This window comes from Bombina bombina, chromosome 1 (genome assembly GCF_027579735.1).
Source record: "Bombina bombina isolate aBomBom1 chromosome 1, aBomBom1.pri, whole genome shotgun sequence".
NCBI classification, from domain to species: domain Eukaryota; kingdom Metazoa; phylum Chordata; class Amphibia; order Anura; family Bombinatoridae; genus Bombina; species Bombina bombina.
The window spans coordinates 12,151,763-12,172,803 of NC_069499.1; the positions used below are offsets into that span (position 1 = coordinate 12,151,763).

A 21,041-nucleotide genomic window follows, 5' to 3' on the forward strand; every position below is an offset into this window, starting at 1 on the left:
CTGTGTTCTTTCTTTTACTGTTGTTTATTCTGACTGGGCAATTTTTCAGAGATTCCTCTATAGTTATTAACTCTTGAGCATCATAGCCTCTGCTGACAAATTTGCTCTTCATGCTCTCAGACCTATCACGTCTAATAAGTGGGTCTGATACAATTCTGTCTAATCTTAATAATTGTGACCTAGGCACACTTTGAAAGACTCGTGGGGGGTGAAAGCTATCTCTGTGCAGAAGTGTGTTTCTGTCTGTGCTTTTGACAAAAATATCTGTTGCTAATCCATTGCCGACGTGTGAGTGTATATGTATATACACACACAACGTGTACCGGTGGAACCGCCCCTACAGACGTATGGCCAATCGTGGACGGGTACGCAACCACGGTCACAGAGACATGCCGAAGGAATCACTACATCAAGCACAGACAGCTCCGTAGGGGAACGAATAACTACCGCAATGGTCCACGGCACAGGAGCAACAGGTACCGACACTTCACTCACCGCATCGGCTTCTTTTTTAGGGGAGCGCAGACAGGAGGCCAGAGATCGAGGAGATCGATTAGACGGGGGCGAAAACGCAGGAGGAGTGGGGGCCAGGTCACAAGCGAAACCAGCCCGGAGGAGGTAAATGTCATTAATTTATCTTCTAAGCAGCTACAGCAACAGGAAATAGATGTACTTAATAAAGGACTGACATTTTGCCCTACAGAGCAGGCTGACACCTTTGCTCTCATGAAAGATCTTACATGTTTTTATATGGGGCATTAGATTGAAGGCCTTCTTTTCTCTCCAAGAGGATTTGACATCTTATCAACAAGATAACAGAGACAAAGAGACTTTTGATTTAACACCACTGGGACTAACTGTAAAAAACACAATTTATGCTTACCTGATAAATTTATTTCTCTTGTGGTGTATCCAGTCCACGGATCATCCATTACTTGTGGGATATTCTCCTTCCCAACAGGAAGTTGCAAGAGGATCACCCACAGCAGAGCTGCTATATAACTCCTCCCCTAACTGCCATATCCAGTCATTCGACCGAAACAAGCCGAGAAATGAGAAACCATAGGGTGCAGTGGTGACTGTAGTTTAATCTAAAATTTTGACCTGCCTTAAAATGACAGGGCGGGCCATGGACTGGATACACCACAAGAGAAATAAATTTATCAGGTAAGCATAAATTGTGTTTTCTCTTGTAAGGTGTATCCAGTCCACGGATCATCCATTACTTGTGGGATACCAATACCAAAGCTAAAGTACACGGATGAAGGGAGGGACAAGGCAGGTACTTAAATGGAAGGTACCACTGCCTGTAAAACCTTTCTCTCAAAAATAGCCTCCGAAGAAGCAAAAGTATCAAATTTGTAGAATTTGGAAAAAGTATGAAGCGAAGACCAAGTCGCCGCCTTGCAAATCTGTTCAACAGAAGCCTCATTTTTAAAGGCCCAAGTGGAAGCCACAGCTCTAGTAGAATGAGCTGTAATCCTTTCAGGAGGCTGCTGTCCAGCAGTCTCATAGGCTAAGCGGATTATGCTTCTTAGCCAAAAAGAAAGAGAGGTTGCCGAAGCCTTTTGACCTCTTCTCTGTCCAGAGTAAACAACAAACAAAGCAGATGTTTGACGAAAATCTTTAGTAGCTTGTAAGTAAAACTTTAAAGCACGAACCACGTCCAGATTGTGTAAAAGACGTTCCTTCTTTGAAGAAGGATTAGGACACAATGATGGAACAACAATCTCTTGATTGATATTCTTAGTAGATACCACCTTAGGCAAAAACCCAGGTTTTGTACGCAGAACTACCTTATCTGCATGGAAGATCAGATAAGGAGAATCACATTGTAAAGCAGATAACTCGGAGACTCTACGAGCCGAGGAAATAGCCATCAAAAAAAGAACTTTCCAAGATAAAAACTTGATATCTATGGAATGAAGAGGTTCAAACAGAACCCCTTGAAGAACTTTAAGAACCAAATTTAAGCTCCAAGGGGGAGCAACAGGTGTAAACACAGGCTTGATTCTAACCAACGCCTGACAAAACGCCTGAACGTCTGGAACATCCGCCAGACGCTTGTGCAAAAGAATAGACGGTGCAGAGATCTGTCCCTTCAAATAACTAGCTAATAATCCTTTCTCCAAACCCTCTTGGAGAAAAGATAATATCCTGGGAATCCTAACCTTACTCCATGAGTAATTCTTGAATTCACACCAATAAAGATATTTACGCCATATCTTATGGTAGATTTTCCTGGTAACAGGCTTTCGTGCCTGTATTAAGGTATCAATGACAGACTCGGAGAAGCCACGCTTTGATAAAATCAAGCGTTCAATCTCCATGCAGTCAGTCTCAGAGAAATTAGATTTGGATGATTGAAAGGACCTTGAAGTAGAAGGTCTCGTCTCAAAGGCAGAGTCCAAGGTGGAAAGGATGACATGTCCACTAGGTCTGCATACCAGGTCCTGCGTGGCCACGCAGGCGCTATCAAAATCACTGATGCTCTCTCCTGCTTGATTTTGGCAATCAGTCGAGGGAGCAGAGGAAACGGTGGAAACACATAAGCCAGGTTGAAAGACCAAGGCGCTGCTAGAGCATCTATCAGCGTCGCTTCCGGGTCCCTGGACCTGGATCCGTAATAAGGAAACTTGGCGTTCTGGCGAGACGCCATGAGATCCAGTTCTGGTTTGCCCCAACGATGAATCAATTGAGAAAACACCTCCGGATGGAGTTCCCACTCCCCCGGATGAAAAGTCTGACGACTTAGAAAATCCGCCTCCCAGTTCTCTACACCTGGGATATGGATCGCTGATAGGTGGCAAGAGTTTTTCTCTGCCCAGCGAATTATTTTGGAGACTTCTAACATCGCTAAGGAACTCCTTGTTCCCCCTTGATGGTTGATGTAAGCCACAGTCGTGATGTTGTCCGACTGAAATCTGATGAACCTCAGGGTTGTTAACTGAGGCCAAGCCTGAAGAGCATTGAATATTGCCCTCAATTCCAGAATATTTATTGGGAGGAGTTTCTCCTCCTGAGTCCACGATCCCTGAGCCTTCAGGGAGTTCCAGACTGCACCCCAACCTAGAAGGCTGGCATCTGTCGTTACAATTGTCCAATCTGGCCTGCGAAAGGTCATACCTTTAGACAGATGGACCCGAGATAGCCACCAGAGAAGAGAATCTCTGGTCTCTTGATCCAGATTTAGTAAAGGGGACAAATCTGTGTAATCCCCATTCCACTGACTGAGCATGCATAATTGCAGCGGTCTGAGATGTAGGCGCGCAAATGGAACTATGTCCATTGCCGCTACCATTAAGCCGATTACCTCCATGCACTGAGCCACCGAAGGGCGCAGAATAGAGTGGAGAACACGGCAAGAATTTAGAAGTGCAGACAGATAGAAATAGACAAACAGATTAATAGACAGACGTGTGTATATATATATATATATATATAGAGAGAGAGAGAGAGAGAGAGAGAGAGAGAGAGAGAGAGAGAGAGAGAGAGAGAGAGAGAGAGAGAGAGAGAGAGAGAGAGAGAGAGAGAGAGAGAGAGAGAGAGAGAGAGAGAGAGAGAGAGAGAGAGAGAGAGAGAGATATAAATAGACAATCAGAGAGATAGACAGACAGATATAAATAGACAATCAGAGAGATAGACAGACAGATAGATATAAGTAGACGAACAGAGAGATAGACAGACATATATAAATATAGACAAACAGAGAGATAGACAGACAGACGGATAGATATAAATAGACAAACAGAGAGATAGACAGACAGACGGATAGATATAAATAGACAAACAGAGAGATAGACAGACAGACGGATAGATATAAATAGACAAACAGAGAGATAGACAGACAGACGGATAGATATAGACAAACAGAGAGATAGACAGCTATATATATAAATAGACAGACAGATATAAATAGAAAAACAGATAGACAGACAGACAGATAGATAGATATAAATAGACAAACAGAGTTAGACAGACGGATATAAATAGAAAAAGAGATAGAAAGACATATATATATATATATAAATAGACAAACAGACAGAGATATAAACAGATAGACAGATACATATAGACAAACAGATATACATAGACAAACAGAGAGATAGACAGACATAGACAAACAGAGATAGACAGACAGATATAAATAGACAAACAGAGAGATAGACAGACAGACTGACAGATATAAATAGACAAACAGAGAGATAGGCAGGCAGACTGACAGATAGATATAAATAGAGAGATAGACAGACAGACAGACTGACAGATAGATATAAATAGACAAACAGAGATAGACAGACAGATAGATATAAATAGACAAACAAAGAGATAGACAGACAGATATCTGTAAATAGACAAACAGAGAGATAGACAGATAGAAATAGACAGAGATAGACATACAGATTGGCATATAGATATAAATAGACAAACAGAGAGACAGACAGACAGACTGACAGATAGATATAAATAGACAGAGAGATAGACAGGCATACGTAGACAAACAGAGATAGACAGACAGACAGATATACATAGACAAACAGAGAGAGACATATAGATATAAATAGACAACCAGAGATAGACAGACCGATAGATATAAATAGACAAACAGAGAGATAGATAGACATACAGATATACATAGACAAACAGATAGACAGGCTGACAGATAGACATAAATAGACAAACAGATAGATAGACAGACAGATATACATAGACAAACAGACAGATAGACAGACAGATAGATATAAATAGACAAACAGATGGATAGACAGACAGAGATATACATAGACAAACAGACAGATAGACAGACAGAGATATAAATAGACAAACAGAGAGATAGACAGACAGATAGATATACATAGACAAACAGAGAGACAGACAGACAGACAGACAGATATAAATAGATAAACAGAGAGATAGACTGACAGATATAAATCAACAAAAATCCAAAAAACTTTTAAAGACTTTGTCAGCATTTACAACATATATATAGACGGTTCCCTAGTGAAAACAACTCAAACCAAGAGTCCCATTAATGCAGATATCACAGGGTATAGTAAGTACTTACATCAATATCTTCCAAGATACATAAAGCAAAAGGCTTACCGTACCAATGGCGTTCAGGATCAATAGAAATCCACCTTTAAGCTGCGTACTCCATATTACCGCAGCAAGACGCTCACCTCCATGTGTAAGGCGTATGTTGCCAAACCCACTTACAGCGTGCAGCCTCTCAAACTCACCAGGTAGTACCACAGGTGAGGGCTGTGTTGAACACCGGAACAGTTAGGGCTCTCCAAACCCCTTCTCTCAAAGTTTATGTCATGCAAAACAAATGTTCACAGTCGCAGTGAAACCGAGGCATAGACAAACAGACAGACAGACTGACAGATGTATAGCAATATATAGACTGTATCAGCTTCCCTGCAAGAATAGTGATTTTCAGAGCCCCCTCTTTAGTGCAACAGCTTGCAGTTTGCTGTATTTAATTCAGGGTCTGGCACAGAGATTTCTTGTTTACATGCTGTATATTTAATCTTACAATAAGATGCTATAAGAATGTAGTGTGCTGGGTAATGATTGCTTTTTCTTGTATGTTGTTTGGGAAGGGTTAATTAGTATTGATATCTTGTGATTGGTTAATGAATGAGTTTAAAAGCTAATAATGTTTTCATTAGGAAATTGGGCAGGGGGTACATGGGCATAACGATACCCAGAGACTGCATGGAAATATGGAATTTTATATGCTGGACACCCCATGTACTTTCATAACTCTGTCTTATGTCCATGTCACCCTGTAGCCATAAATACAGGATGTGTACAGGGTGTGAGTGCCCCTTGTGGGAGCAATTGTGACTATAAACCAAGTGGGCATAAAGGACTTAATAGTTAATAAGAGCTGTTCTTATATTTTGTAATAAGATGTATTTTATTTACGTTTCTGATCTGATTGTGTCTCAGGAGTCTGTCTGGGTAAACTGATTGTGTTCCTGTGTGATTACGTTAACTAGACTGCCCAACATCAGATTGTCTGAGTAAACTTTCCTCCCCAGTTAATTAACTTGATATGTTAATCTGTTTTACCTGTGAATAGACAATTGTTAGAGGTTTGCTGTATTGTTCATATGTTTGCTTTACTGTTTAACCTATTCCCTATATAACCTGAAGCTCTGTGACTCTGGAATGCCAGGTGTATAAATATGTGTGCTGCTTTTAAATAAAGTGTTAATTTTGTGTTCATACCCCTGAGTGTTGCCTCAGTTCAGTTCACCTCTATAACTTTAGGCTGCGGTCAAAGGGAGATACCAGGAGCTATTGGTCTAGATAAAGGGATGTCCAGGACAAGGGAAGTGTTCTGACGGAGGTACTCATTCGGGGTACTAGGCGGTCCGTCACACTTTCTATCCGGTAAAGACCTTGGCCTATTCCTGACAACTGCTTACTTCACATCTGCATGCAAACAAAGTGAACCTCTTACTACTTTTTATAATAACCAAGTCCCAACGCAGATCTAGCCGAGATGGCAAATATTATGAGCACTTTGTCACAACAGCTTATAGCACTTATGAAGGCCCATACCGAACCTTGTCTGCTTAAGCAGCTTGTGAAAGCTTTGCAGCAAGGAAAGAGGCATATAAAGGGTATTATGTCTGTGACAGACCCACACAAGCTAACTCATCTTTCAAATACAGAGAGACCCAGACGGTGAGTTAGCTTGTGTGGGTCTGCCAAAAGAAAGCTTGATCTCTTTGATACTCCAAATTGATAGGAGGTTCGGAGACTTAGCAGGAGATACTCGCTGCATATAGTTTTCTTCCTTCACAGATGCTTCCCTCATCAATTCCCCATTGCCTCTTTGAAACTCCTATCGTGAAGATTGGAGCAACCAAGGTCTTCCTTTGTCCAGGGAGGCCAAAGAAGGAGTCAAAATAATACCTCTTCTGTTCCTGTTGCATCATATTTATCAGTTCCCCTTTCCTTGCAGTGGTTTGCAGAAGAAACAATTATTGACTCTGTGGCAAATGTGCAAGTGATATCAGTATTCCACATCAATCAAAGTCTCAAAATCAACTATTTGTATTTGATGGCAGTCCAATGAAGATTGGTCTTGATACAAGACATATTGTTCCAGTTATTTATGATGGGTCCTGGTCATAGAGTAGCTTTTCAGTTTGATATAGTTGATTCTCTCTTGTTTCTTGTGATTCTGGTCTTGCCCTGGTCAGGAATGCAAATCCATCAACAAACTGGGATACTGGCTGTAAAACTTTTGCTTCCATCTTTTGTCAGAGTTCATGTTTATGCCTGCTATGATTTTGAGTGTTCATCAGGACTTTTTGGAAACTTTACCTGAACAATATAAGGATTTTTCCGATGTGTTTGAGAAGGGGGCAGATCAACTTTCTTGCAGATGTCCTTATGACTACCCTATTAGTCCCAGGAGCCTCAATATCCTTTGAAATAATGTTTATCCTTATCTGGCATTCTACATCTCCATCTGGGGCAGGAATTTTGTTTGTATAAAAGAAGGATGGGGGTCTGCGATCTGGAGTGCACTACAGAGCTCTAAACAGACCGCCATTACCTATCATCATCTTTATTGATCACAGTAATGATGTGTATCTCCACTCTGCTAGACTTAGGCTCTTTTCTTTATTTTATTTTCAACAATATTTATTTGAATTATTACTTATTGGCCTAAGAATAAGAAAGCAGGTTTTCTTCTTGATTCTTCTTCATAAGCTGATGCTATTTTACAGAATGGACATTTTCTGATTACTTTCCATTCATTGTTGGAAAAGATTAAGGCCTTCAGTGGTCCTCCTTATGCTTCTTCAACTCCTCTAACTGCTAATGATTGGAAACTATGCAACGCCATCTTTTTTTTTTTATATATTTTTTATTTGAGGTTTGAAATAAGGCATACAGAAAACATAAGACAATAAAATACAATATTCGCTGTAATACATAAATCTCATGACAAGAAGCTTCAGGCATACAGTAAACATTTTTAAAACAGAAGTCGATGAATATAGCGAATAATTCAGATGCCTAATGATCTGTTACCCTCCATATTGACATAGAAGGTCACTCATGGGCCTCATCACTGTAAAGTCTAAGGCCTAGATTTGGAGTTTGGCGGTAAAAGGGCTGTTAACGCTCCACGGGCTTTTTTCTGGCCGCACCATAAATTTAACTCTGGTATCGAGAGTTTAAACAAATGCTGCGTTAGGCTCCAAAAAAGGAGCGTAGAGCATTTTTACCGCAAATGCAACTCTCGATACCAGAGTTGCTTACGGACGCGGCCGGCCTCAAAAACGTGCTCGTGCACGATTCTCCCATAGGAAACAATGGGGCTGTTTGAGCTGAAAAAAAACCTAACACCTGCAAAAAAGCAGCGTTCAGCTCCTAACGCAGCCCCATTGTTTCCTATGGGGAAACACTTCCTACGTCTGCACCTAATACTCTAACATGTACCCCGAGTCTAAACACCCCTAACCTTACACTTATTAACCCCTAATCTGCCGGCCCCGCTATCGCTGACCCCTGCATATTATTATTAACCCCTAATCTGCCGCTCCGTAAACCGCCGCAACCTACGTTATCCCTATGTACCCCTAATCTGCTGCCCTAACATCGCCGACCCCTATATTATATTTATTAACCCCTAATCTGCCCCCCTCAACGTCGCCGACACCTGCCTACACTTATTAACTCCTAATCTGCCGAGCGGACCTGAGCGCTACTATAATAAAGTTATTAACCCCTAATCCGCCTCACTAACCCTATCATAAATAGTATTAACCCCTAATCTGCCCTCCCTAACATTGCCGACACCTACCTTCAATTATTAACCCCTAATCTGCCGAGCGGACCTCACCGCTACTATAATAAATGTATTAACCCCTAAAGCTAAGTCTAACCCTAATACTAACACCCCCCTAACTTAAATATCATTTACATCTAACGAAATAAATTAACTCTTATTAAATAACTTATTCCTATTTAAAGCTAAATACTTACCTGTAAAATAAATCCTAATATAGCTACAATATAAATTATAATTATATTATAGCTATTTTAGGATTAATATTTATTTTACAGGCAACTTTTTAATTATTTTAACCAGGTACAATAGCTATTAAATAGTTAAGAACTATTTAATAGTTACCTAGTTAAAATAATAACAAATTTACCTGTAAAATAAATCCTAACCTAAGATATAATTAAACCTAACACTACCCTATCAATAAATTAATTAAATAAACTACCTACAATTACCTACAATTAACCTAACACTACACTATCAATAAATTAATTAAACACAATTCCTACAAATAAATACAATTAAATAAACTAGCTAAAGTACAAAAAATAAAAAAGAACTAAGTTACAAAAAATAATAAAATATTTACAAACATAAGAAAAATATTACAACAATTTTAAACTAATTACACCTACTCTAAGCCCCCTAATAAAATAACAAAGACCCCCAAAATAAAAAATTCCCTACCCTATTCTAAATTAAAAAAGTTACAAGCTCTTTTACCTTACCAGCCCTGAACAGGGCCCTTTGCGGGGCATGCCCCAAGGATTTCAGCTCTTTTGCCTGTAAAAAAAAACATACCATACCCCCCCCCCAACATTACAACCCACCACCCACATACCCCTAATCTAACCCAAACCCTCCTTAAATAAACCTAACACTAAGCCCCTGAAGATCTTCCTACCTTGTCTTCACCATACCAGGTTCACCGATCCGTCCTGGCTCCAACATCTTCATCCATCCCAAGCGGGGGTTGGCGATCCATCATCCGGTGCTGAAGAGGTCCAGAAGAGGCTCCAAAGTCTTCCTCCTATCCGGCAAGAAGAGGACATCCGGACCGGCAAACATCTTCTCCAAGCGGCATCTTCAATCTTCTTCCATCCGGTGCGGAGCGGGTCCATCTTGAAGCAGGCGACGCGGATCCATCCTCTTCTTCCGTTGTCTCCTGACGAATGACGGTTCCTTTAAGGGACGTCATCCAAGATGGCGTCCCTCGAATTCCGATTGGCTGATAGGATTCTATCAGCCAATCGGAATTAAGGTAGGAATTTTCTGATTGGCTGATGGAATCAGCCAATCAGAATCAAGTTCAATCCGATTGGCTGATCCAATCAGCCAATCAGATTGAGCTCGCATTCTATTGGCTGTTCCGATCAGCCAATAGAATGCGAGCTCAATCTGATTGGCTGATTGGATCAGCCAATCGGATTGAACTTGATTCTGATTGGCTGATTAAAGGAACCGTCATTCGTCGGGAGACAACGGAAGAGGATGGATCCGCGTCGCCTGCTTCAAGATGGACCCGCTCCGCACCGGATGGAAGAAGATTGAAGATGCCGCTTGGAGAAGATGTTTGCCGGTCCGGATGTCCTCTTCTTGCCGGATAGGAGGAAGACTTTGGAGCCTCTTCTGGACCTCTTCAGCACCGGATGATGGATCGCCAACCCCCGCTTGGGTTGGATGAAGATGTTGGAGCCAGGACGGATCGGTGAACCTGGTATGGTAAAGACAAGGTAGGAAGATCTTCAGGGGCTTAGTGTTAGGTTTATTTAAGGGGGGTTTGGGTTAGATTAGGGGTATGTGGGTGGTGGGTTGTAATGTTGGGGGGGGGTATGGTATGTTTTTTTTTACAGGCAAAAGAGCTGAAATCCTTGGGGCATGCCCCGCAAAGGGCCCTGTTCAGGGCTGGTAAGGTAAAAGAGCTTGTAACTTTTTAAATTTAGAATAGGGTAGGGAATTTTTTATTTTGGGGGTCTTTGTTATTTTATTAGGGGGCTTAGAGTAGGTGTAATTAGTTTAAAATTGTTGTAATATTTTTCTTATGTTTGTAAATATTTTATTATTTTTTGTAACTTAGTTCTTTTTTATTTTTTGTACTTTAGCTAGTTTATTTAATTGTATTTATTTGTAGGAATTGTGTTTAATTAATTTATTGATAGTGTAGTGTTAGGTTAATTGTAGGTAATTGTAGGTAGTTTATTTAATTAATTTATTGATAGGGTAGTGTTAGATTTAATTATATCTTAGGTTAGGATTTATTTTACAGGTAAATTTGTTATTATTTTAACTAGGTAACTATTAAATAGTTCTTAACTATTTAATAGCTATTGTACCTGGTTAAAATAATTAAAAAGTTACCTGTAAAATAAATATTAATCCTAAAATAGCTATAATATAATTATAATTTATATTGTAGCTATATTAGGATTTATTTTACAGGTAAGTATTTAGCTTTAAATAGGAATCATTTATTTAATAAGAGTTAATTAATTTCGTTAGATGTAAATTATATTTAAGTTAGGGGGGTGTTAGTGTTAGGGTTAGACTTAGCTTTAGGGGTTAATCAATTTATTAGAATAGCGGTGAGCTCCGGTCGTCAGATTAGGGGTTAATAATTGAAGTTAGGTGTCGGCGATGTTAGGGAGGGCAGATTAGGGGTTAATACTATTTATGATAGGGTTAGTGAGGCGGGTTAGGGGTTAATAACTTTATTATAGTAGCGCTCAGGTCCGCTCGGCAGATTAGGGGTTAATAAGTGTAGGCAGGTGTCGGCGACGTTGAGGGGGGCAGATTAGGGGTTAATAAATATAATATAGGGGTCGGCGGTGTTAGGGGTAGCAGATTAGGGGTACATAGGGATAACGTAGGTGGCGGCGCTTTGCGGTCGGAAGATTAGGGGTTAATTATTTTAAGTAGCTGGCGGCGACGTTGTGGGGGGCAGGTTAGGGGTTAATAAATGTAATACAGGGGTCGGCGGGGTTAGGGGCAGCAGATTAGGGGTACATAAGTATAACGTAGGTGGCGGGCGGCAGATTAGGGGTTAAAAATTTTAATCGAGTGGCGGCGATGTGGGGGGACCTCGGTTTAGGGGTACATAGGTAGTTTATGGGTGTTAGTGTACTTTAGAGTACAGTAGTTAAGAGCTTTATGAACCGGCGTTAGCCAGAAAGCTCTTAACTCCTGCTATTTTCAGGCGGCTGGAATTTTGTCGTTAGAGCTCTAACGCTCACTTCAGAAACGACTCTAAATACCGGCGTTAGAAAGATCCCATTGAAAAGATAGGATACGCAAATGGCGTAGGGGGATCTGTGGTATGGAAAAGTCGCGGCTGAAAAGTGAGCGTTAGACCCTTTAATCACTGACTCCAAATACCAGCGGGCGGCCAAAACCAGCGTTAGGAGCCTCTAACGCTGGTTTTGACGGCTACCGCCGAACTCCAAATCTAGGCCTAAGAGAAGGAGGTTAATTCCAATAAAGGAGACCACTTTTGGATCTCAACTGATAAACCTAATTTTTCAATAAACACTCTAGAATAATCTGCTAATGACACAACTGTGGATAAGATTAGAGAGATAAGGCGAGTTTAGAGTATTTGGTGCCAACTAGGTGAAATAATGCTAGCGTACACTATTGTATATTATAAATTTTCTGTGCTGACCTACTTAGAAAAAGGGCCAGTCTTAGGATTTGTCATATAGTAATCAGGCAGGGGTAAAACGAGCAAAGAAATTACTTGTATGAACAACCTCAATTCAGATCCAAATTTATTTCCTATGTGCTACTAAATATAAATGCTAGTTATATAAATATGTGCATCACCCTGGCCGCAGGTCATGCAGCACCACACAATGAGTTTACAATAACAATAAGATAGGCGTTTAGCAAACATATAACTTGAGGTCAATTTAGGTAAAAACTTCTACTGAGCTGCATAGAAAACTGTCATTAGTTAGCTGCTAGGGGAGAAAAACAAAAGAATACAACCTGTGGGATAATAATAAGAGACTTCCCTATCCTGCCCTGTCTGGGTGAAACTGTGCAGGGCAAGTACATTAGTGGGCTAGTATAAAGGTAAGCAGCTAAATTGAATTTTGTAGGGTGGTCTCAATACCAATAAAATTAGATTATGTGGAAAAATATACACCTGTATGCTAAATTGCAGTTATGTAAAGAGGCTATAGCATATATGCAATCATAAATGAAATAGCACAAATATAGGAAATCACTGAAACAATCGAGCTATACTACACAATATAAACACTGAAAATAACATCAGAAAAAATTACAAACGTAACTGGATTGGTGTAAATACAGTGTTGAACGTAATTCTAATTAAACCCACCAGCTTAACCAATTCCAGTGCGAGTCTTTTTGTCAGAGTCATTTTTTCTAGATACTCGCCGTGTAGCCCATAGCCTGAGCCTTACGTAGGCAGTAACGATAAGGTAGTGTCTCTGAGTAATGTTCCAAGTTACCAGCCTTACAACGGTGCAACAGGAGGTTTTCCAGATTAATAAAGTCATCACGGGTCCCCCAGATTTTACACATGAATCTCCACAGTCTCGGGGCAATCGTTCTGCAGGGGCTCTCTTAGTCACTGAGGTGAACTGCGATCTTGGCCTCTTATCTTCCCGGCCCTGGACTGAGCTCTCAGCAAGGGCTCTCTCCATGGTAAGCAGAGAGATTGGTTGGGCCTCTGTTATGCCGGTACTGCTAATCCCCGTACAGGTTGCGCCTCCTATGGTTACTCGGTCGGTAATAGCTTCTGCGATCATCCTAGCACTAGTTACCGGTCCAGGAATAGCGAAAGCCTTGTTTTCATCCACTAGGATAGGTACGTAGCACCGGGGCCCCAGAGTGCTACCGCTAACATGTGTCACCAGAACAGGTCCGGGTGGTGCAGGTTGTTGGGGTACTTTGAGAGCTCCAGGTTTGAATGTTGCAGTTAACGTTTCCTCTAGGGCAGCATGGTGATCTGACAGAAGGTTTCTCAGTGCTTCAAAAAAGGTAGTGACACCCTCCGCGTCCATGATGGTACTTTATATAGATCAGCAAGTCAGCACACTGAATAAGATCATACAGATGTACACACTCTTGTGCGTTGTGGTGCTGCAGTGATTGGTGAGGTAACACTGCGTCCTAACGACAGGCCCACAAAGGGTACTCGCCGGGGGGTCTTAGTGATGGTAACAGTCCTCATAAATTGGAAGCCTGGTTGAAGTTGGAAAATATTGTATCCACAAGGTCTTTAAAATGGCCACCGCTCATGTAGGTTCAAGATGAAGCTCCGGTCCTAAGTCAAAGAGGTGACACCCTGTATTAAATTCGGCTTCATCAGCTATTAGACCAAAGTCCAGGGTATACTTGAGTAGCTTTGCAGGGTTCATCTCATCAATAAGTAGCAATTAAAGACATTTATAGTGCAACCAGAGTCAGAGCAGACAAATTGTGCGGCCATTCTTGGGCACTCCAGGCTCCGCCCCCCTATGCAACGCCATCTTGATCGACCATTGGCTGGTTATAGAGGTATTAGGAAGACCTTTTGGTGGCCTAAATTGGGGATGTTCGTGAGTTTGCTTTATCTTGTGAAATATGTGCTACTTTGTCTACTGCTGGTCCATCTACAATATTTGATTAAATGGAAGGGTTATGGTATGGAAGAGATTTCTTGGAAACCAGTGACTAATGTGAATGCCCCTAATCTGCTACTGTTCTTGACTACAAGAAAAGTCCCAACATGTTAAGGAGACACTCAATAGTATTACAACGTAACTTTTCATGAGTTCATTAAGATAATAAGTATACAATAAATAATAAGAGCATAGCAGCCAGCTGACATGCCCCTATAAATAGATAAACAGAGAGATAGACTGACAGATATAAATCGACAAAAATCCAAAAAACGTTTAAAGACTTTGTCAGCATTTACACCATATATATATATATATATATATATATATATATATATATATATATATATATATATATATATATATATATATATATATATATATATATATATATATATATATATAGACGGTTCCCTAGTGAAAACAACTCAAACCAAGAGTCCCACTAATGCAGATATCACAGGGTATAGTAAGTACTTACATCAATATCTTCCAAGATACATAAAGCAAAAGGCTTACCGCACCGATGGCATTCAGGATCAATAGAAATCCACCTTTAAGCTGCGTACATATTACCGCAGCAAGACGCTCACCTCCATGTGTAAGGCGTATGTTGCCAGTGTTCTGGATCCCGATGTTCTTGTCACTACCTTGCTTTCCCCTGTTTAAGTCCTTGTGTACCCTGATTTAAGAATGAATACAAGCCACCTCTGAAAAGGTGCTTAAATACTGGAGCTGTAATAAACATAATACAGATGGCTACACCTCACTGAAGAGGCCCAATGAAGGTCAAAACTGTTGCTGTGTTTCTTGTTCAGAGAGGAATCGCCTGGTATTTCGGTGCTGGACTGACCGTAATAGGCGGGATCAGACTGATATACTACAGGAAAGTTTTACTCTGTGAAAAGCATTACTTGGCTAAAAGAAACTGCACCCAGGTGGTAAATCGCCATAGAACAGGCTAACAATGGTATTGAGCAGGTCGCTTCTCTCTGTGTTTATTATGTTGCTGAAATAACCATGATAGGTTTTGTATATGTTTAACAGGTGCATCACATTATCATTAGCTCTGACATTGGGCTAAATCACAAGTGCTAACTTAATGTACAGACGCACGTTAAATAACCAGCTATTATGAGTGGCTGGTTAATGCTTCATATACATGCATCCCCTGCAAGCTTGGCTCCGGACATTCATATACATTGCAGGAACCAAGCTTGCATTAGATGCGATGTACAGTATATTAATGTCAGGAACCAAGCTTTACAGGAGATGCAATGTATTTGAATGTCTGGAACCAAACTTGCATTAGATGCAATGTATTTTAGTGTCAGAAAACAAGCTTGCAGGAAATGCAATGCTTATGGATATCTGGAACCTAGCTTGGAGTAGATGCAATGTATATGAATGTCAGTTATCAAGCTTGCAGGAGATGCAATGTATATGTATGTCAGGAGTCAAGCTTACAGGAGATGTGATGTATATAAATGTCCGTTACCAAGCTTGCAGGAGATGCAATACAAACAGATTTCTGAAACCAAGCTTGGGATGCGTATGGATGTCTGGAACCAAGAATGCAGGGGATGCGATACATACGGTTGTCTGGAACCAAGTTTGCAGGAAATGTGACCCATATGGATGTCTGGAACCGAGCTTGCCTATGGATGTCACGAAATGGGCATGTGGCTGACTGAGGAGCTGAAGGGTTATGGGTCTGTTGTAATGTGGATGTGAGGTTTCAAGGTTAGGAGTCACAGTATTGTGGTCATGTAGCTGACAGAGGGGCTGCAGGGTTAGGGGTCTGCTGTTATGTGGGTATGTGGTGGACTAAACAATGGTAGTATTAGGGGACTGTTGTTATGTGGGCATGTGGCTGACAGACAGGCTGCAGTGCTTGAAGGGGTTTACAATGTGTGCTCCCTTCTCCTTAGTGCATTATCTATCCATTCCATCCTTTGCTGCCATGTGTACGTTTGTACACTTCCTGTCTCACATGTAACTGTCTCTCCAGCACATGACCTGCTCTTCTTCTCTGGTTTCAGGCAGGCCATGAGCAGTGAGGGAGACCTGTCCTGCCAGAACCGAGTGGATATTGATTCTGTATCAAAGGTCACATCCAAAAGAGATTACCTGGTGGATGCTGCAAAACAGCTTCATGTGGCTCTGGAGAGAGATGTTAATGAGGAATATGAAGCAGCCTTCAGTCACTACAAGTACGGGGTGGAACTTCTACTGAGCGGGATCACAGGTATCATGTGACCATGGATGGGTTTATAGATGACATTTCTCACACTCTCCCTCTCTCATGTCCCTATAGTCTCATTGTTTTATCATCTTTATTTATAGAACATTAGACACGTTTATACGGCACAGAATAAGTGTCACCCCCTTCTTTTCTGGCAATGTTCCTGTCTGTATAATTATTTTGTATCAATGGTTTATTTATTCCCATTTATTCACCTTGTTTCACCTCCCCTACTGGTACTGCACCCTATCCCGTGCCCACCCTCTCTCTAAGACTGTACCTATCCTCTGCTACTGGTCATCTCTCCCCTACTGGTACTGCACCCTATCACGTGCCCACCCTCTCTCTTAGACTGTGCCCATCCTCTGCTACTGGTCACCTTTCACCTACTTATACTGCACCATATCCCATGTCCATCCTCTGCTACTGGTCATCTCTCCCCTACTGATGCTTCACCCTATCCAGTGCCCATCCTTTGCTACTGGTCATCTCTCCCCTACTGGTACTGCACCCTATCCCGTGCCCATCCTCTCTCTTAGACTGTGCCCATCCCCTGCTACTGGTCATCTCTCCCCTACAGGTACTGCACCCTATCCCATGCCCATCCTCTGCTACTGGTCATCTCTCCCCTACTGGTACTGCACCCTATGATGTGCCCACCCTCTCTCTTAGACTGTGCCCATCCTCTGCTACGGGTCATCTCTCTCCTACTGGTACTGCATCCTATCACGTGCCCACCCTCTCTCTTAGACTGTGCCCATCCTCTGCTACTGGTCATCTCTCCCCTACTGGTACTGCACCCTATCACATGCCCACCCTCTCTCTTAGACTGTGCCCATCCTCTGCTACTGGTCATCTCTCCCCTACTGGTACTGCACCTTGTCCCGTGCGCATCCTCTGGTACTGGTCATCTCCCCCCTACTGACACTGCACCCTATCCCATGCCCAGCATCTCTTTTAGACTGTGCCCATCCACTGCTACTGGTCATCTCTTCCCTACTGGTACTGCACCCTATCCCATGCCCACCCTATCTCTTAGACTGTGCCCATTCTCTGCTACTGGTCACCTCTCCCCTACTGGTACTGCGCCCTATCCCGTGCCCAGCGTCTCTCTAAGACTGTGCCCACCCTCTGCTACTGGTCATCTCTCCCCTACTGGTACTGCACCCTACCACGTGCCCACTCTCTCTCTTAGACTGTGCCCATCCTCTGCTACTGGTCACCTTTCCCCTACTTATACTGTACCCTATCCCATGCCCATCCTTTGCTACTGGTCATCTCTCCCCTACTGGTACTGCACCCTATCCCGTGCCCATCCTCTCTCTTAGACTGTGTCCATCCCCTGCTACTGGTCATCTCTCCCCTACTGGTCATCTCTCCCCTACTGGTACTGCACCCTATCCCATGCCCCCCCCGTCTCTTAGACTGTGCCCATCCTCTGCTACTGGTCACTTCTCCCCTACTGGTACTGCACCCTATCCCGTGCTCACCCTCTCTTTTAGACTATGCCCATCCTCTACTACTGGTCACCTCTCCCCTACTGGTACTGCACCCTATCCCGTGCCCACCCTCTCTCTTAGACTGTGCCCATACTGGTCATCTCTCCCCTACTGGTACTGCATTCTATCACGTGCCCACCCTCTCTTTTAGACTGTGCCCATTTTCTGCTACTGGTCATTTCTCCTCTTCGTTTTCTCACTTCCCTTATTTGCCCCTTCGTTTCCCCACTGCAAAATGGTCTTTTTGTTTTTTTTATCAGGGCACTCTACTCTTTTAGTTTGTTTCTTTCACACTCTTCTCACTACTCTCCCTGTTGTCTGATTGTTTTATCATCTTTATTTACAGAGCATTAGACACATTTATACAATTCTTTCACACCCTCCTTTATTCTACGTAAACATGACCTGACCCCTGCACACTTTCTCTCCTCTTATACTGTAGTTGACCCAAGCAGGGAACGGCGTGATGCAGTAAAAAGAAAAATCTCGCAGTACTTGAAACGTGCTGAGGAAATATTTAATTGTCATCTGCAAAGGCCTCTGGGAAATGTTAGTGGTGCAGCAGAGGTAAGTCCAGCACACACCATAATCTCTCACCTGATTTTATATTTACATTCATGATGCTGTTTTCTTAGGGTTACAGCAGCCTGCGATTTCGACCAATCAGAGTGCTGAGCTCAAGCGTAGAAAACCTGAAGCGATGTCAGGTGCTGGAAATCATAGACAAGGTTAAGTCATGGATGAAAGCGAATCTCTTTTATAGAATTGCATATGGACTGGTGATACTAGCAATGGCGCTTAGTGAATGGTACCCACTATGTGCCAGATTACAAGTGAAGCGCATAAAAGCAAGCGGTAGGGTGCCTTAAGATCTCTAGAGCATAATCCTTCCCGCTCATATTACTTATTGCTCCAGAGTGTGCGCTAACATCTGCTTTTCTGATAGCGCTAAATACCTCACATAACAGACTTCTATAGGGGAGAACAGTACAATTCATATTGTATAACATATTTTTATGTAAATATATATTATATATATGTGTGTATATGTATGTATTTGTGTGTGTATATATATATATATATATACATTAGCAAAAAAATATAAAAATGTGTGGTGGTGCACAATTAGCTCAAAATTCCAATGCTTTTAAACTGTGCTAGCTGTCCCAAATAATATGAAATACAGCTAAAAAAGGAAGGATTGAACATATATCTAAGTCAATCAAAGCGGGACACAGGCTGCACAAAGTTAATCAAAAGCTTTTATTACCATAAAGCTCAAACAGTTCAAACAGGCCGTCTACCCTCCACCCTATTCCTAAAAATGTGCAACTAAAACCTAGTGAATTACATAAATATTAGAACAGGCCGGCCGGCTTGCAAGTCAAATTGCAACAATTACAATATTTATCAGCTATGATGTTTGAAACCGTAAAAATATGAACATTTTCTCATATGTTAACTTCCATATAGTCCATATAATTTTTCACGGGGCCCCAAAATTGCAGTTGTACTAATTATTAAGGATAATTCAAAAGTCCAGGCACATTAGTGTCAAAAACTCCCTAGAAACAGGGAGTTGGGCTTGGCTGGAAAGCCACAGCTGTTATGCAAGCGAATGCTGTTTAAGGGGTGGACTTTCGAGCCAATGGTAGTATAAAGTCTGATACACACCCCTCAACCAATACATCTGATGAGGCCCCGACACTCAGCCCTATGTGGGAGGGGAGAAACGCGTCATGATTGAGCATGCACAGGAGGTGAACAGCTGAGAACAAGCCAGCGAAATTTGAATCCGAATAGCAACGCTGAAGTGTACATGGCGGTAAGCAAGTGAAGAGGCCGAGAGAAAAAAACAAAGAATTTTTCAGATTGATCCGACTGGGAAGCAGGTACAGCTGAATTTATTTCTTGATAAGGCTTGGAAGTCTTGCGGGTGACAGCCTGGTCTGTCCTGCCATGGTACATTGCGCGTTGTCTATCTAAGAGATTTCAGTTGATTATGGAGCCAGTCATATGCACGGAATGATATAATACAGCAGTAATGATGTTGCCACATTGTACAGATATCTGAAGGAATTACACAGACCAGAGCGTGTTTTTGACACTAATGTGCCTGGACGTTTGAATTATCCTTAATAATTAGTACAACTGCAATTTTGGGGCCCCGTGAAAAATTATATGGACTATATGGAAGTTAACATATGAGAAAATGTTCATATTTTTACGGTTTCAAACATCATAGCTGATAAATATTGTAATTGTTGCAATTTGACTTGCAAGCCGGCCGGCCTGTTCTAATATTTATGTAATTCACTAGGTTTTAGTTGCACATTTTTAGGAATAGGGTGGAGGGTAGACGGCCTGTTTGAACTGTTTGAGCTTTATGGTAATAAAAGCTTTTGATTAACTTTGTGCAGCCGGTGTCCCGCTTTGATTGACTTAGATATATGTTCAATCCTTCCTTTTTTAGCTGTATGTCATATATATATATATATATATATATATATATATATATATACATATATACAGTATATATATATGTGTGTGTGTGTGTGTGAACATGTGTATATATGTGTTTATATGTATGTATGTATGCACATACATATTTTACATATTTACACATATAAATACATATAAATACACACACTAATATATATATATATATATATATATATATATATATATATATACACTCACCGGCCACTTTATTAGGTACACCTGTTCAATTGCTTGGTAACACAAATCGTGGTGAAGACGACTTGCTGACGTTCAAACCGAGCATCAGAATGGGGAAGAAAGGGGATTTAAATGACTTTGAACGTGGCATGGTTGTGTTAGGT

At 41.4% G+C, this 21,041-nt stretch overlaps 1 protein-coding gene across 1 annotated transcript in view; it reads left to right on the forward strand.

Moving 5' to 3' along the window:
• Positions 1 to 21,041, forward strand: part of RPS6KL1 (ribosomal protein S6 kinase like 1) — a 159,185-nt gene that overhangs the window by 75,210 nt on the left and 62,934 nt on the right. The window contains exons 2-4 of the mRNA XM_053697167.1: positions 16,497 to 16,702; positions 18,641 to 18,765; positions 18,834 to 18,926. Coding sequence (XP_053553142.1) covers positions 16,504 to 16,702; positions 18,641 to 18,765; positions 18,834 to 18,926 — 417 coding nt within the window. The 5' untranslated portion in view covers positions 16,497 to 16,503. The remainder of the gene's footprint in view (positions 1 to 16,496; positions 16,703 to 18,640; positions 18,766 to 18,833; positions 18,927 to 21,041) is intronic.